General features: G+C 37.3%; 5 protein-coding genes across 5 annotated transcripts; 2 read left to right on the top strand and 3 right to left on the bottom strand.

The window, feature by feature from the left end:
- Positions 1 to 1,230: 1,230 nt before the first annotated feature.
- PHYBLDRAFT_66122 (hypothetical protein) lies at positions 1,231 to 4,007 on the bottom strand (the record flags this gene model as incomplete). Its single annotated transcript, XM_018441591.1, has 9 exons — positions 1,231 to 1,290; positions 1,457 to 1,550; positions 1,726 to 1,735; positions 1,788 to 1,940; positions 2,005 to 2,264; positions 2,538 to 2,669; positions 2,746 to 2,896; positions 3,409 to 3,441; positions 3,959 to 4,007. 9 exons carry the CDS (start codon positions 4,005 to 4,007, stop codon positions 1,231 to 1,233), a joined length of 942 nt encoding a protein of 313 aa, XP_018287698.1.
- A 3,504-nt stretch (positions 4,008 to 7,511) lies between these two features.
- PHYBLDRAFT_116284 (hypothetical protein) lies at positions 7,512 to 8,740 on the top strand (the record flags this gene model as incomplete). The annotated part of the gene is made up of 4 exons (XM_018428511.1): positions 7,512 to 7,619; positions 7,841 to 8,034; positions 8,192 to 8,353; positions 8,443 to 8,740. The coding sequence occupies 4 exons, from the start codon at positions 7,512 to 7,514 to the stop codon at positions 8,738 to 8,740; spliced, it is 762 nt and encodes a 253-aa protein (XP_018287697.1).
- A 562-nt stretch (positions 8,741 to 9,302) lies between these two features.
- Positions 9,303 to 10,800, bottom strand: PbMdha (malate dehydrogenase). The gene is made up of 4 exons (XM_018443352.1): positions 10,622 to 10,800; positions 10,488 to 10,567; positions 10,195 to 10,402; positions 9,303 to 10,056 (listed from the first exon to the last, which is right to left on the bottom strand). Exons 1-4 carry the CDS (start codon positions 10,756 to 10,758, stop codon positions 9,486 to 9,488), a joined length of 996 nt encoding a protein of 331 aa, XP_018287696.1. The 5' UTR covers positions 10,759 to 10,800; the 3' UTR covers positions 9,303 to 9,485.
- An 851-nt stretch (positions 10,801 to 11,651) lies between these two features.
- PHYBLDRAFT_96413 (glycosyltransferase family 20 protein) lies at positions 11,652 to 15,833 on the top strand (the record flags this gene model as incomplete). The annotated part of the gene is made up of 17 exons (XM_018443966.1): positions 11,652 to 11,939; positions 12,090 to 12,231; positions 12,377 to 12,502; positions 12,695 to 12,896; positions 13,039 to 13,201; positions 13,304 to 13,579; positions 13,644 to 13,703; positions 13,807 to 13,872; positions 13,975 to 14,005; positions 14,112 to 14,152; positions 14,247 to 14,344; positions 14,503 to 14,691; positions 14,856 to 14,949; positions 15,077 to 15,145; positions 15,246 to 15,280; positions 15,379 to 15,472; positions 15,603 to 15,833. Coding segments are annotated over 17 exons (2,205 nt in total), but the record flags the coding sequence as incomplete, so codon positions are not given.
- A 206-nt stretch (positions 15,834 to 16,039) lies between these two features.
- Positions 16,040 to 16,877, bottom strand: PHYBLDRAFT_116328 (glycoside hydrolase family 25 protein; the record flags this gene model as incomplete). The annotated part of the gene is made up of 3 exons (XM_018428514.1): positions 16,040 to 16,168; positions 16,249 to 16,616; positions 16,700 to 16,877. The coding sequence occupies 3 exons, from the start codon at positions 16,875 to 16,877 to the stop codon at positions 16,040 to 16,042; spliced, it is 675 nt and encodes a 224-aa protein (XP_018287694.1).
- Positions 16,878 to 17,591: the final 714 nt, after the last annotated feature.

Below are 17,591 nucleotides of genomic sequence, written 5' to 3'. Positions count from 1 at the left end.
ATGGGGATTGAATTCTGGCAAAGTTTGTACCTTCTATGTCTAAATACCAGATAATGAAAGTAAGTTTGTATTCTATTATCACTATACGTTTCGAGCTATAATTACTCTACTATTTAGCCAATAATCTCAAGCCAAGTCAACTGATTTTAACTGTTAACGTTTATTAGAAGCCATATAGTCGCCAGTGGTGCTATGACTATAAATAATACCTCAAACATACTATACAACATTCAAGTTATCATAAGCTCAAATAAGAGAGAAAAAAGTGTGTTATATCAACTGCCATTGTATTGATGAGCTATTCAATAGCTTGTATAGTTTGTTTTCAATAGAAACGTATAAAAAGTTTGAATATTCAACTTTTAGGATTTATTTCCCACTCCTCTTACTTTGAAAGCAGCATATATAATCAAGTATGTTGACTGTCAGTAAGAGTATATTAAAGTGTCTTTTATGGATACTTCGAGAAATCTGCTAAGATTGGTGAAACCACCCATGTTGGATATTTCTATTTTTCTATTGGTCGGTGTAATTTTATATTTTAGATTCTTTTAAACGGAATTCGTGTAATAATGATCGACATGGTCTATGCTTTAGCTTAACACGGGATGATATAATTATAGTATATATTTTACATAATCTTTGTTTTTTTTTTTTTTTAAAAAAAAAGAGCGTTTCTTTTAATTTTTCTTTTATATTATGTAAAGGTTCCTACCATTATATATATATATATTTAAAAAATATTCATCATCGTGTACCTAAGCTTGTAGCAACCTTGTCATAGACCTAACTAAGATTAGTCTGGTTTTTGTTGGTGAAACAAAGGAGGAGTAGGCTAAATGAATATTTTTTATTTTATTTTATTGAAACAAAAGTGTTAGGGACACAATTCATTTTCATTTATTCATTTACTTTAAATAAAGAGCATAATACAGTGAGTACGGTAAATATTGTCACATTGCAAAAAACTAAATGTCCTTTACTAAAAAATAAACTTCGTTTTGCTCAAAGCTAATGTCACTAAGCTGAAAATAATTGGCCTTAAATAAAATCTAGTTGTCTATTCATGCTAACAAAATTTGTATTTTTGATTAAGAGGAAATGTCACAATAGGTTGAATCAAATTGGCCAGAAAACAATATAAGCTTCTCGACGATGGTAAGACCGTTCCCAAAAAAAAAGAAGTATCATATAAACATTTAAAAAAGAACACTGGTCGTAAAAGCTCCTTCACATTGGAATATAAGGAATAAATCCAAAATCTACTTGACGAAGATCCTCAACTTTACACTGAAGATATTATTGATAGCTTGCCTAAACATATTATGGGGCTTTCTATTTCTAAAACACAACTTGACCATCGCTTTGAGATGGTTGTCGCGCAGAAAAAAAAGTGAACAAAAGTAAAGAGCGTGCTGTGGATAAGTTTAATATAGAGAAACCAAACATAGAGTACGTTGATACCAAAGAAAATGGTGCTCAGAATAACACTACGCCTACAACAAAAGGTACAGCAACTGTAAAATTTATCAAATGGATTAATATTCTGCCTAATTTTATGAATTTTATTGAATTTTAAAGAGAAAAATTCGCGTAACCAGTTAGTTTTATTTATTTATTTTTTGACGGGACGAACGACTTGACATAGAGCTGTCGTTTTCTAGGGTGAGATCCGGGAGAGTATTCCATTTTGAACACTTGCAAGCATTTTTTTGATACCTTTACTTATCAACACCTAGATATATAAATAATATGGTTTAGTAAAAAGAAAAAAGGAAGCATAATACATAGTATTGCATTTAGTTTGGTCATTGTGTCGAACACATCGTCAAGTCTGTTCAAATCTTGTGCATTATGAGGGAAAAAGAAAGATCCAATTTCGAACAATCGGTATACTTTTGTATACACCAGATCCATACCAAATACATTAGCATGATTCCCTATTGAAGTTACGCTTTTATATTAGTAATTACTTTTCTTGATATCTAGTAATAATGTTATTACCTCCCACCAAAATGCCAAATACGGTTGTATTTTCTGGAAATTCTCTTTTCAGCATCAAATTCACTTCATCCTTCCTTAAGTTTCCTAGTTTAGTAAAGTCGGGATGGAAAGCTTGGTCTTCCGATACAACGTTGGGACTTTTTATTTCCATGTGCAGAATTTGTTGTTCATGCTCTTTATAAACTATTTTCAGACCACCATCTGATTTTCTGCCATGAATTCCCCTTCTTTCTTTGCTGCCGTTAGATTCATCAGCATTGCTTAAAAAAAGTGAGTAAATTGTTCAGGAAGCGCAGTTTTACTTGTCTTGTTCATAGTTGAGATTCTTACTGACTACTTCCCTCTCCTGTCTCACCTAGTTTTTTTCATATTTTCGTATTTCCTCCACCTTATTTCTCTATCTCTTATCTGTTCAATTAAGTCCATTTTGATGGAATTTTAAAATCTGAACACAGAACGTTCTAGTAGATCAATAAAACACTAAAAAAAGGGTAATTTCACTACGAGAACCACAAAAATTAGGGGAACCTTACGGACAGCCTGGCGGGACAGCCTGGACGCTAATTTTAGGGGGGATGGCATTTCTTGGTCGGGGGCGACATTTTGATTCAACTGGACTACAAATTGTGACATTTTTGCCGGCATCGAATAACTCTATCTGGTTCCTAAAGATACAGAATATTCGTATAAAGACTTTTTTATGCTTTCCAAAAAAAAAAGAGGCAGGTGGGAATTACTTACCAGCTGGTGCTGTCTAACTCTGGGAATATAAGTAGGTGAAAGAAAGAGAAAAACACGATACGCATAAGAAGGTCAATAAATAGTAAAACGTTCAACAAGATGTCGTCCCACTCTAATGACAGAAACTTATTATGATCTTTTGCATAACTGGCTATCGATATAGTTTATTTATGATCAATTATTATTTCTTTATTGTCAAGACTAAATTTAGGACGCAAACTGCTATTAATTGCATATACAGGATTTGTGTTTCGTACGAGACAGCATTTTATTATTAAGTTGTCCGAATAGAGACGATGGCTCTTATAATGAGACTTAGGTGCCTGGGAAGAGATATATAAGCTCAAATTGTGGGGACAAAGTAGTAAAGCTAATGCATGCAATGAATATGTTATGTTTTTTTTAGCCCACACCATTTTGCCCTGAATGATTAGAGAAAGACGCCGGGCCCCGGACATGTAGCCACAATTGATTAGCCCGGTTATATAGAAATATCGTCCCCACACCAGGAAACGTCGTACCCGTAATATTACTGTTTGTAAATTATACTCATTATTGGTGACACACAAAGTAAATCAGGATGCCTTTCTTGGTGTAATTGTTTCATAGATCATTTGAATAAACAAATAAATAGATATAAAAAATACAAAAAACAACACTAACCTTTAAAGAGTCTTAATACGGAATATTTCCTTCCTTTTTATTTGAAAAATTATAAGTGGTTTGTATGGATATCGAATACTCTACTAGCAGGGATTGAGTTCTGTAATAAGCAAACAATAAAAGCATTTAATGCACTATATATTCCAGGTATATCATTAAATAACAGAATTATAAATATAAATATAAAGGGAAAGTATGTGTAAGTTCATGAAAGCCAAATAAAGCTTAGTTTGATATAGTATAGATTCATATTTCTTTACACAAGTCTAATATGAAGTATTGAAGAATGGGATCAAGGCTTTAAATAAGAAAGTAAGTATCCTGGCCTGTCCTGTATTCAATCGTTTCTTGAGTAAAAAGTATGGCCAAGTATGCCGAACCAATAGTAGTTGGTCATCGGGAAACCAAATGAAGAGTACTTAAATATATAAGATTAAATTTGTTTTAATGGCTATTGTATTATATCATCGAGGATTATGATTTGCCCACCAAACTAATATTCAAGTTCGAGTGGTTTAATACTAGTTTACATGCCCTTTAATAGTTTTACCATCCAATTTTCGTTTATTTTGTGTATATCCACATAGACACAGACACATATGAGTAAATATATATATATATAATTTTGAGTTTTGTAAAAATAATATATTTTTTCTTTTAATATAAAAAAAAAGAATCTGAGCTTTTTCCTCAACATGTACCTTTTTATATCTAATATTTATACTGGTCATCGGCTGATACACTTCTTTTAACTTATACTTCTTGAGCTAATTTTTTCTTTTTTCCTTTTGGAATTGTTCCAAATCCAACCAGAAATCCAGTAGAGCGTGACGTCTATCTGACATCACTCTCTTGAAGCAACATACAACATAAAGAAGTATGTAGAAGAATAGAGGAAGGAAAATGAATATGTGTGTATATATATAATTAAAAAAGTGTAATTTTGAGTTGGAAGCGGGAGATTATTGAGATTCTCTTTTCTTCCCTTTCTTCTGTGTGTGTGTGTTATTTTTGGCTGGGCTCATTTGTAGAGAAAAGAAAGGGTCGCGATGGAAATTGGGTGTGAATAGGGATTTTCTGGGTGAGCCAAGTTATTTGCAAGCCCTGCTTTTTCTTTTTCCTTTTTTTTTGGCTTCCACTTTTTTTGGCTTTCTTTTTTTGGCTTTACCCTTTCTAGATTTAACCAAGCTCATCGCTACCAAACTCATTTTGCCTCTTTCATTTTCTTGCTTCTTTAAGCTACTATTTGTCCCTTTTTGTTTGTCCATTCAATACGAGTGTGCACTTGATTGAGGTCTATTCGCTATTCTCAGTCCTTCCTCCACCTCATTTCCTCAAACACTTTTCTCGACATCAAACGTCCATCCATGTTACGTTCAAGAGAAAACAGCGAACTACTACCGAGAACTACACCACACGACAGGTAATCTAATCTAAGAAAATCGCCACAGGCAATCCCCCCTCCCCTCCCCCAAGAGATGAACAGATAGATCTTCTTGATTGTCAATGTTGTTTTGTGGTTGTGATGGTGGTGGTGTCAATCTGAGAACAAACTGACACTGTCGTAGTGTTTGGATCTCTCAAATCTTTCATCGTTACCGGTTGCCTGAACATCTAGGCTGTGACAGCATCGATCCTGTTGATGGATGCACTCATCGGATCCAATCTCGTCTCCTGGGCTTCTCATCACTGAAGCTTGGATTGGACACGTTTTCGAATTGTGCTTTTTATGAGATCAAAGAATGGGAGATTGCGTTTTCAGACCATAGCAAACCAAAAACGCAATCTTGTAGTTCGCCTGATGTGAGCTTGAGTCCCGAGACATATGGAGACTCGGTGACAGCGGCAGTGGCAGCGGCTGGGTTTAGGCCATCTCCAGAACGCACAGACATTGTCGGGAAATTTGATACAGCTCCAACAGCACTGTTTGAGGCAATGGACACTGGTGCACGAACAATGACAGCTTCAGTACCAGTGTACACAGGGACTGAGCAATCACCCTGTGTATTACCCCCAAAAAAGCGCCGCCATCGTCGAATGATTCGTTACGACGTTGTGTTTTGTTTTGTGGGAGCGGTGTACCCCGCTGATAGTTCCTACCCTTGTCCAGATTATGATTATTATCTATTCCCTTCTGATGCCATGGTTGAAGCAGTAAACAGCGCCCCTCCTTTTGAAGTGAGTATTGAGTATTTCCAATGCTTGACGGCAATACTTTAACTCGCCCCCAACCTTGCACTACTCCCTCCCACCACTACAACCACAACCACCATAACTCCTTTCCTCTAGGTCTTGTGTACATTTCATCCAAAGACGTCGCCTCATTCTACACCTTGCGATCCTCAAAGCCCGGAGGAAGATGAAATGAGGCACTATCCAAAATCACATTCACCGTATAGATCGCCTCAGAGAACACTCGGTGAACAAAGAACGGATGGCTGGAACCATGGGATGAACATGATCTTAGCTGGTGTATCTTCCGAATTACACTTGGCTATTCAGCAGACTGTTTCTGGTTTTGAAGCCCTTTATCACAAACTGACCGAGCTGGTATGTCTTTGTCCTGCCTTTTTTCTTTAAAGTATATATATAATATTCAACTATTGACATCATACAGAGACGTCTTCACATGGAGCAAATGAACTGCCAAAAATCAGAAATAATCATTCCCTGTTCTTCGACAAGACAGGAAACACCCATCAAAACACCAAAGCACGCTTTTGATACATGGAATGACAGTGATGAGAGTGACTGGGGTAAAGATCAGTCGACAATGGCTATCGAAGATGTTGTGACACTAGCAGATGGGTTCGATCAGTCTATGGAATGGTACGATGCAGCTACTGTCAAGTCTCCTCCTTCCCCACCTTCGGCAGCAACCTCTTTGTCTTCTGGGAGTACCAAAACATCTCCAAGTCTCAGTTCTCGACCTGCTACGACACCGACACCCGTACCGACACCGACTTCAACAACAACAACTGGAACAGTCGCCCATTCTGCCAAAAAATGTCTTTACTGTGGTTCCAAATCTACTCCAATGTGGAGAAGAGGTCCTCAAGGCGCAGGCACATTGTGCAATGCATGCGGTGTAAAGTGGAAACATGGAAAAATTCTCAATGTAACAGAACCATATGTTGCTCCTACTAAGGACCAATCTCAACAACAAAGATCTACAAAAGGCTCTGATAAACGGAAACGAACCCACAGTGTTTCATCGAGAAAAGATAAACGTAAAGCTAAACAAGCCAAAAAAGAACAGCAGCAGCAACAAAAGCTACAACAACAACAACAGCAGCAGCAGCAGCAGCAGCAGCAGCAGTATCATGAGGAAGAAGAAGAGGAAGAAGAGGAAGAAGAAAAACCGGTGTCTTTTTTGGATACACTTGGTTGGGAAACTCATCGCCCAGTATCGCCATCATTTTCACTGTCATTGTCTTGTAGCCCGACCTTTGACATCTCTTTGATTTCACCAGATCCGACTAGATTAAGTGGAATGGATAGTCATCCATCATTTCCAATGGTCGGTGTAGATGTAGTCGAAGCAGCGGCAGTACTGGCTCTGTTGAAGAGAGGCTAAGATAAGAGCATTACAGCAACAGCAAACGCCATCATACTTCTACTTCCTCTCATGCTCTCTCTTGTATACTTTCCCATTCAAATATCTTTTTCTATTATTATTATTTTTACTTACTACCTTTCTCTTTATATCTACCTTCCCCTCTCTATCTCTATCTATCTCTTTCTTCCTCTATTCATCACTAACCCCCTTCCCTCTCCATTTATCTCTAACATTCTCTGTTCCCTCTACATTATAATGTCTCTTCTTGTGTATATAGTGCTTTTTTTTTTATATCTTATTTTATTTCTCTATTTTTTCTCTCTATCTTTCTCTTTTATATTCATCTTTCTCAGTAAAGCGATGTTAAACATACGGAGATGGAAAAAAATAATACTACCAAAGAAAGCCACGTCACTCATTACGCACAAGGCTCAATTTAAGGTGTTCATAGCCCATTTCTTATAGAAATCATGAGTTCCAATAACGTGCGCTTTCTTGGAGACTTAGTAGTAGTTATTATTATACCACAAAAAGAAACAACATCATGCCTGCAAATGATTCAAAGTTTATCAAGGAAGTCTGGGCAGAGAACCTAGAAAAAGAAATGGCCTATCTGCGAGACCTCGTAGAAGATTATCCTTACTTGGCCATGGTACGTGCCCAATCTCATCCATTACGATTATGTGAATAAGCTTGGGCCATGAGTTTCTTCTTCCTCTTTTTCTTCCTCTTCTTCTTTATCTCTTTCCAATAAGAGAAATAAAGAAAGAAAGACAAGGAAAAGAAGAGAAAAAGAACAATTTTTTTTATTTCTTCTTCATTGCCTTTAAAAGAAATATAATAAAGTGTCTATGCATTAAACAAACCTTGTAGGACACAGAGTTTCCTGGTGTGGTAGCAAGACCTATTGGCACATTTCGTACTTCATCCGACTATCATTATCAAACATTACGCTGTAACGTTGACCTGTTGAAGATCATCCAACTTGGAGTTACTTTTGCAGATCAATATGGGAATCTACCGAGCAATGTCTGTACTTGGCAATTCAACTTTAAATTCAATCTAGCGTAAGTTCTATATATATATATATAGATTTAAAAAAATCTCCCCAAAAAAAAGAAGAGTTAATCGAGATATTTAGTAAGTTGTGTAAAATGCATTAACAAAAAAAAGGTAAAACTTTTGTGTATGTATATATATAAAAATATATATTTATTTCTTTAGAGACGACATGTACGCTCAAGATTCTATTGAACTTCTGACGAAATCTGGCATTGATTTCAAAAGGCATGAAGACTATGGTATTGATGTAGAACATTTTGGAGAGCTATTGATGAGCTCTGGCTTTGTATTATTGGACGATGTAAAATGGATCTCCTTTCATAGGTATGTGCACGTGTAGAACACAATGAGTAAATAAATATATATATATATATGCATATTTACATATATTTATGCGTATATATAAAAATTAGTGGGTATGACTTTGGTTATCTTCTCAAAGTGTTGACATGTTCAGCAATGCCAGCAGATGAGGCAGAGTTCTTTGATCTTCTGCGAACATACTTTCCTTGTATTTATGATATCAAGTATCTTATGAAGAGCTGTAAGAACTTGAAAGGTGGACTTCAGGATATCGCAGACGATCTACAGGTTGCACGGATCGGTCCACAGCATCAAGCAGGAAGTGATAGTTTGCTGACGTGCACAACTTTTTTCAAAATGCGCCAAATGTTCTTTGAAGATAGGATCGATGATCAAAAATACTTGTAAGTCGAAATTGGCTGATATCAAAGAAACGATGTTTTGTAGATTAAATGAATGAATGAGGTTTCTTACATGTGTATCTATAGGGGTTATCTTTATGGGTTGCGATGCAGTCCCAATGGTATCCAGGCTCTCACATCTGCTACTAACGCACTGACCCTTCATGCGTCGGTGGTAATAGAAGAAAGTAATGGAAAGAGCATGAATGGCAAGGCTGTAAATGCATCTTGATCCCCCTTTTTATTTTTCTTTTATTTCCTTTTATTTCCTTTTATTTTATTTTTATTTTATTTTCTCAAGCACACATACTTCTTTTTCCCAAATATTTTTTTCTATATTACCGCCTTTCTCCCTAAATCACCTTTGCACAACATTGATTCGCCTTTTCCCTTATATTTCACACTTGACTCCATTTGATTTCTCACCAATACACAAGTAATCATTCATTCACACACACACACACACCTATATCTTCTTCTCCTTCTCTCTCTCTCACACAAACCCTACCAATCGCACTCTCACACAAATATGTATACAAATACGTTTACATATTCAAATAATGATCATGAAATTGAAACAAAACAAAAAACAGCTTGCTTTTTCTTTTTATTTATTTATTTATTGATTTGAAAATTGGTTTGATTGAGTGGGTTCTGATGGAATTGATATATGGCTTATTTAAGAAAGACTATGGTTAGTTTTTATATACACATTTTTACAAAATGAGCATTGTGGGCTTTTGGGTTTGGTTTTAGAACTTGGAGCCCTCGGTGATGAAGGAAGCACCCTTGACGATGTTGCCCTTGAGCTCAGCAGTGGCTTCAGACAAGAGTTTCTGCTCGTACTCAGACAAGTTGCCGAGAGGCTTGATTTTCTGGACACCGTTGATACCCAGCTCGACGGGAACAGAGAAGTATTCGATATCATCACCAACAACACTCTTGATGGCCTTGGCGCCTTCCTTATCGGCATCGAGATGGACGTATGTGCATTCGACAACACCGGATGTACCTCGGATAGCAGCCTCGAGGATGTTGAGGGTGAAGCGGGCACCAGCAAAGGCCATGGAGAGAGTGGCACTGCCGGCTCCGTTCTTGGCCTGGACGACTTCATCACCACCAAACTGGATACGGTGTGTAACCTTGGCAATCTGGTCCTCAGACAAGGCAGAAGTACCCACGACTTGGGAAAGAAGAGGGATGATTGTCACACCACTGTGTCCACCTACAACAGGGACCTGCAACTGGCTGGCCTCTGCACCGATCAATTCAGACACAAAAGTCGAGGCGCGGACGATATCAAGAGTTGTGACACCAAAGATCCTGGGAAAGAAAGCAAGATGAAGTAATAGAAAAAAAGACTGTTTAGTCAAATCACCGAAAATATTCCGCGTTCAAGTCCATATGAACCAATTGAAAGCTTTACTCAAACATCTTATTTTATTTGCACTCCAGACTTACTTGCGGGGATCATAAACACCAAACTGCTTGAAAACCTCAGTAACAATTGGGACAGTAGAGTTGACGGGGTTGGAGATGACACAGATGAATGCCTTGGGAGAGAATTTGGCAGCAGCAATAGCCAAATCACGAACAATACCACCGTTGATGTTGAACAAATCATCGCGTGTCATTCCAGGCTTACGGGGAACACCAGCAGGGATAACGACTTTTTATTATTATTAAAAAAAATACGCGTCATTTAATATATTGTCGTACTCAACAATCCTAAGCCCGGGATTAAATGTTCTTACCAACAGCAGAGTCCTTGATGGCCTCCTCGAGCTGAGCAGTGCCAACGTAGCCGGTAACCTTGGACTTGGTGTTTATATGGCTAAAAGATGATCAGTTAATAAACAAGAATCTAAACATCATGTATGTATTTTACCTCAAGTCAGCAGCAACACCGGGAGTGTTGACGATATCAAAGAGAGAAAGGTGGGTGATAAGCTCGGACTGCTTGAGCAACAAGGACAAGGGCTGGCCAATACCACCGGCGGCACCACAGACTGTAACTTTGACCATTATTTGTTGTTGTAGTGGTTGAGAGTGAGAAAGGAGAAGAAGGATTACGAGCGAAACTGAAGATGATAAAGATCAGCCCTTTTATAGCACCGCTCGCCCCAACACCAACGAATCATCAACATTTATGTCACATGTATTGTCCCTTGGTTGTTTCTCAACGCTCTTTCTCGACCCTCTTTCTTTTCTTCTCTCTCTATATGTTTTCGCTTTGGCTTTCCTTGAGGACATGTGAAATAACATGTCCTCCGCCACTCCGTCCCTCTCCACTTTCTCGCCACACCTTGAGGGGTGTGGTCAGGGCGGGAGAAGCGGGGGGCGGGGGTAAATGGGGGTGCGGGGCAACACAGTAAAATATAAAATAAAATAAAAAAAATAACAATCCAGAGAAGTGGAGCATGTGACGTATATGTCCGGTCCGGAAAGACGGTACTTCTCGGACACCATCGTGGCATTGACATCATTCCGAAGCAGTAGCACTCGCCCAAAAAAAAAGGTACCAAAAAGTAATTTCCCCTTTTTGTTTGTCGACCAAAACGTACTTTACTTTAACCCCCACCAGTCTATATACACGCTAAACACCAATCCGTATATCTCTAGCGTCAACACCCGACCAACCCAACTCACCCGTTCCTACCCTCTTCACTTATTGGACCATGTCGCTCATTACCGAAAATAGAGTTGTCATCGCCAGTTTGTTCCTGCCCTGCACCATTGACTTCCAGCACCCTAGCACCCCCAAAGCGCCCGTCTTTACAGTCGAAAAGAAGCCAAATTTACCAGTAGCAGCTGGTGTTCCCAACCTCATTGATACACTTGCAGCACAGCAGCGACCGAGTGCTCCACTTCCTGTAGAACCTGCTTCCTTCTTTGATATACAAGCAGCAGATCCCAGCCGTCCTTTTGTCACTCAACCTAAGCTCAAACCAACCGATTTAGCCAATGCCGAATGGACAGTCAGACCATTGAGCACAGGAAACATTGGTCTCCAGAACGCGATCCAGGCCACACGCCACCGTATTGATAAGCTACTGTGGGTAGGCACATTGGCAATGTCGACCGATTCACTTTCGGCCGACCAACGCCAGGAGATTACAAAAACATTGATGGATGACCACAATTGCTGTCCTGTTATGCCAACTGATGCAGAAATAGAAGGACATTATGATCGTTACTGCAAACAGGTACTAACTTTTTTTAATTTTTTTTTTTTGTTTTTGCATAATACAAGAGAAATATTATTATTACTTTTTACTGATATCATTAATATTATTCATCTACATATCTATATAACCAAAATAAAATAAAATAATAAAAAATGAATCAAAATGTAGGTGCTTTGGCCATATTTTCATTATGTAGTTCAAGCTGATATTCAGAATATGATGTACCAAAATGCAGCTTGGGAAGCCTATTGTGCATTAAATCAGCGATTTGCCGATGCCATTGTAGAGCAATATCAGGAAGGTGACATAAGTAAGTATTCCAATATGAACCCCTTTCTCTCTATCTTTCCTTTTTGTGTATAAAAATTTAAGCATAATTTTTCTTATTTTATTTTATTTTTTACTCCTTTAACCGTACATTTTAATATATATATTTTTAATAAAAATCGATATAGTCTGGGTCAATGATTATCATCTGATGCTTCTGCCTGGGATGCTCCGGAAGGCTCTCCCACGCGCCATCATAGGCTTCTTTCTCCACATTCCCTTCCCCAGTTCCGAACTCTTCCGCTGCTTACCTAGTAAGGAAACCCAATTTTTTTTTAATTTTTTTTTGACAGTATAGAGAGAAAGAGAAATGAATGGGGGGGGGGGGGGGGAATTGTCTATCAATTTATTTATTTTTCAAACATGGAAGTTTGAATATGGATAATGAAATGATTGGGATTATGTCAATTGATTGGCTCATTTAATATCTTTTCAAAAAAAAAAAGCCAGAAAAGAGCTCCTCGAGGCCATGTTACAATCCGACCTTATAGGTTTCCAAACCTATTCATTCGCACGTCACTTTTTACAAACATGTGCTCGCATACTGTCTCTTGATGCCACGCCAACAGGTATACAGATGGACTCTCATTATGTATCTGTTGGTATATACCCAATTGGTATTGATGTCGAGGCTTTGAACCGCAAGAGGTAAAATTTGTATATAGAGTTAGAATCATTATTATATTATTTTTATGAATGAAAGATGAATTAATACTAACAATCAATCAATTGGTCGATGAATCCAACCTCATGGGTGTCTATTTCTTTATTTACCTATTTCAATTTGTAGGGCCGACCCAGATGTAGGAAGATGGGTGTCAATGTTGAAAGACAAGTATGCAGGCAAGAAATTGATCGTTGCCCGTGACAAGCTGGACTACATCAAGGGCGTCAGGCAGAAATTACTTGCATTCGAACAGTTTCTTATCCATCACCCTGAGTGGCAAGGAGAAGTATGTAGCAGTAGTGATTTATTTACTTTCATTTAACAAATGACTCTAAACTGATAACCTTTCATTTCTCTATCTCTCTCTTTCTTTTGTATACAATTGTAGGTTGTATTGATTCAAATTGCCCTCTCTACATCTGAACAGAATGAAGTCCGAGCACACATTTCAGACGTAGTTTCGCGTGTGAACTCAAAGTTCAGCAATATCGCATATCAACCCATTGTATTTTTGCATCAGGATATTGCATTCGAGCAGTACCTTGCCCTGTTGAGTTCTGCGGATGCTTCTCTTATCACACCTCTTCGCGATGGAATGAACCTCACATCTCATGAATATATTGTCTGTCAAGAAAATAAATGTGGGCCCCTTATTCTCAGTGAAGTAAGTCTCGGGTATAATTGATTTCTATTTATCTTTGTATTTATACATTTCTTATATTTGGTAGTTTACGGGTACGTATGGAAGTTTTGGTGCTTGTCTTCGAGTCAATCCTTGGGATTATAGAGTAAGTATTATTATTATTATTATTATTATTATTTAAAAAAAGAGGATACAACAGTCAAATAAATATATAAAGCTTTTTCTTTTGTTTTTGTTTTTTGTTTTAGCAAGTAGGTGATGCAATTCATGAAGCCTTGTCAATGTCCCAGGAGGAAAAGACAGGTCGTTGGAAGGTAAGAAATTATATTAAGTTTGTTGCCATGGTTTTTGTTTAAAAGATTATAATAACAAATATGAAAATATTTTCATGTAATTTTTTTGGGGTGAATATATAGGAACTTTACCGAAGTATCACTGCAAATTCTGGTGAGTATCTAAATACACTAAGAATTACATGCCACTCATACTTCTTTTAAATATATGTATATAACACATCTTTAACCATTTCCATGTCTTCCGCCCAAATATTAAGCTCAGAACTGGGCTAGTACACTCATCGGAGACCTTTCCAAAGTAAGACCAAAGTCCCTTGTATTTATTTTTTTATTTTTATTTTTTAATATATTAATTTTCATTTTTATTGTTAAACTTGTACTGCCAAAAATAGGTTCATGATGCTACTTCTCGTCGTTTTTCAGCTCAGATTCCACCTGTCGACACTCGCCTAGTTAAGAAAGCCTATCATAGCAGCAAACAGCAGCGTGTGTGAGTACTAATAAGATGAAGAATAGTTAATTAAGGCAAAGAGAGATATAGAGACGATGGGGATATTGGCGAGGAGGGGTTAGTTTAGTTATAGATATTATGATATTAAAGATAAAATAAATTAAAAGCTATAGTAACACTAAGATTTCCCATTTTAGATTCTTGTTTGATTACGGTGGTACACTTGTACAGCATGGCCAATCCACTGGTTCTCCTGGCCTTGCACGTCTGATACGTGTGCTTGAGTTGCTAGCCAGTGATCCTCAGAATTTGGTCTATGTGATCTCAGGAAGAACTAAAGCCAATGTTGAGCGAGATCTAGGAAACGTGCCAAACCTAGGATTAAGGTAAATACTAAATAAAGCAAGACATCAATAAAATTGGTATACACATTTTTTTTTAAAAAAAAATTATTTGGTTTCTTTGGGAGACTATTCGACTAATACAAATTGAGGATATTTAAATTATCTAATATATTGATATTGGTATTGATATCTGTATTTGTATTTAGTGCTGAGAATGGTTTTTATATAAAACCACCAGGTGAAGAGTGGCAGCAATTATTTACAAAGATCGACATATCATGGCAGCCTGCCGTTCAAGAGGTGATATTAAATATGTGTATATATGTGTATATGTGCCTGTGCCTGTGCCTGTATAAACATAAACGTAAACATAAATTAATTTTATTTTATTTTATTTTATTTTACTATTATAAAATCTGGGACATAGATTTTTCAATATTACACTGAGCGTACACCTGGAGCTTACATTGAAACTAAGGATATATCGGTGATTTGGGTAACTATCATAGATAAATACAATTATATATTCTTGAAAATCTCGAACATATCGATTCAATGCGGTACTTATATATATGTGTGTGTGTGTGTGATATCAGCATTACCGAACGGTCGGGCAAGATGCCAGCTATGTGTAAGTGAATACTATCATTCTTGATATTGTTATTGTTATTATTACTTTGAATTTGAATTTTGTATGTGTTTGCTTAATGTCATATCATATCCTTCTAGTGCATGGCAAGCAGCTGAATGCCAAAATCATATTGCTGACTTGGTAAACAAGAACTTTGCTGTCCATGTAGTTGCAGGAACCACCAGTATTGAAGTCAGTATAATATAAATAATTCTATTTTGATAATATGCACGCGCGCACTAAAGATTTTATTCACCCACCCCCCACCCACCACATATATACACGTACATACATACACATGTAATCATTCGTTTTATTTTAGGTTCTACCCAACGAGATTAACAAGGCAGTTGTTGCTAACCGGGTCCTTCAAGACGTTCAGTCTGACTTTGTCTTATCAATTGGTGACGACAGATCAGACGAAGACATGTTTGGACTGTTGAACAAACAAGAGATCCCCAATGTATTTACTTGTACAGTAGGATCTCGCAGTACAGAAGCCAAATATTTTGTATCCAATGTTCAAGGCGTATTAGCTTCGCTTGAACATCTTTTGCACCCATGAAATAAAACAAAATAAAACAAAATAAACAAAATAAAATAAAGACGAGTGCCAACAACAACAACAGCAACAACAGTAATTAGGGTAGTAACAAGAATAATAATGTTTATTTTATTATTGAATTTTTGTTTTTCTGCAATAAATTAAGTATAGCTATAAAGCTAAAGATTGGGAGGTATAATTGTCTGAAAAGCTCTTTAGGGAGCGTAGTTCTTGTCGAAACCAGCAGAGCAGAAGGTCTGGTCACCAGCGTACTGCTTGAGAGTAGGGGTAGTCCATCCACCGAAAGGAGTGAAGTCGCTGAAAGCCAAAACCTCATCGTAGTGCTGTATAAAATAAAAAATAAAAAGAGAAAATTGTGAGATTATTATTACTATTATTATTATTATTTAGCTTAATAACTTACAGGATACCAGAGAGGAAGGGAAGAGTCGAGAACGTAGCTGGCAGAGCCAGTGATGGTTTGCCACTGGTAGTAGGAAGCGTAGATACCCCACTTCCATCCGGTAGCGGACCAGGCAGAGTGGAAGGCGGCAAGGGTGGTGCGGGAAGTGGTGGTAGAGGGCCAGTTGTTGGCAGCGCTGTCAATTTCAACATCGAACCAGAGACGACCGACGATCATCTTGTTGGTACCAACGTAGCTGACGAGCTCGTTAACCTGAGTAGCAGCAGACTTGCAGGTGGATCTTCCGGTACAGGGGAACATGTAGATATCAATCTTGGAAATGCCAGCAGCCTTGGCATTCAAGTAGTTCTGGTAACAGTTGGAATCAACTTTTCCTCCCTTCAAAAATAAAAATAAAAAGTAATGAGTATTTCTATTGCAATTTTGGGCAAGCAAGAGTAAATTCTTCAACTCACGGGGTTGTTGCCATATGCCTCAGTGTAACAACGGATGATAGCATAGTCATAACCGAGGTTCTTGATACAGGTGTAGGAGGCAGTGGATGTCAGGGCAGAAACATCTACACCAATGGTGCGTGCCTGGACAGCCGTGAGTGCAAGAGAGAGAAGAGCCAATGGATAAAACAACATGTTGATGATGATGAGATGATGGAAAGAAAGAGGTCAATTGAGCCTGTCCTTTTATATGCAAACTTTGGACCGGCCGGTTAAGTTGGCCGTGACATATTTATTTTATTTTGTATAGGGCCGTAGTTTTGTATTAGCGTACAAATGGGCCCTATGGATAAAGTATCGTTGGCATGGTTACATTTCTTATCAAGATGAATTGAATACCAGTATTTCCCATAGTTATCTCCAGGTACAAGATGCTATATACCACAAAACGCCTTTTTTTAACTTTGTATTAATCTTGTATTATTAGTATTATTATTTTACACACGAATATGTATAATATATATATATATATATATTATCTTGCTTCCTTTATTTCTTTCTTTTGACTATTTGAAGCTGCTATTAGTATTAAGAAAGATATCAATGATAATGATGATGATGATAATAATAATAAGGGTAATAAATAATTTTAATTTAATTGATCTGATATGAGTATCAAGTAAAATCAAGCAAGCATTTTGTCGGAATTGAGGACAGCCAAATGAAGTAAAGTGATCGAAGTTTACGTGGAACATTCAAAGGCAGGAGAGAGAAAAAAAAAGGGTAATTATCAACGTCTGGACCGGGCTATGAAAGTTATATTTACAGACTAGGTAGTTTATTAGCTTGGAGTGTCTAGAAAGATTGATAGTCTGAGTAGCGACTGAATAAAGAAAGATTGCCTATAAA

Source organism: Phycomyces blakesleeanus (assembly GCF_001638985.1).
Source record: "Phycomyces blakesleeanus NRRL 1555(-) unplaced genomic scaffold PHYBLscaffold_21, whole genome shotgun sequence".
Lineage (NCBI taxonomy): Eukaryota > Fungi > Mucoromycota > Mucoromycetes > Mucorales > Phycomycetaceae > Phycomyces > Phycomyces blakesleeanus.
This window is presented reverse-complemented; position numbering and strand designations above follow the sequence as displayed.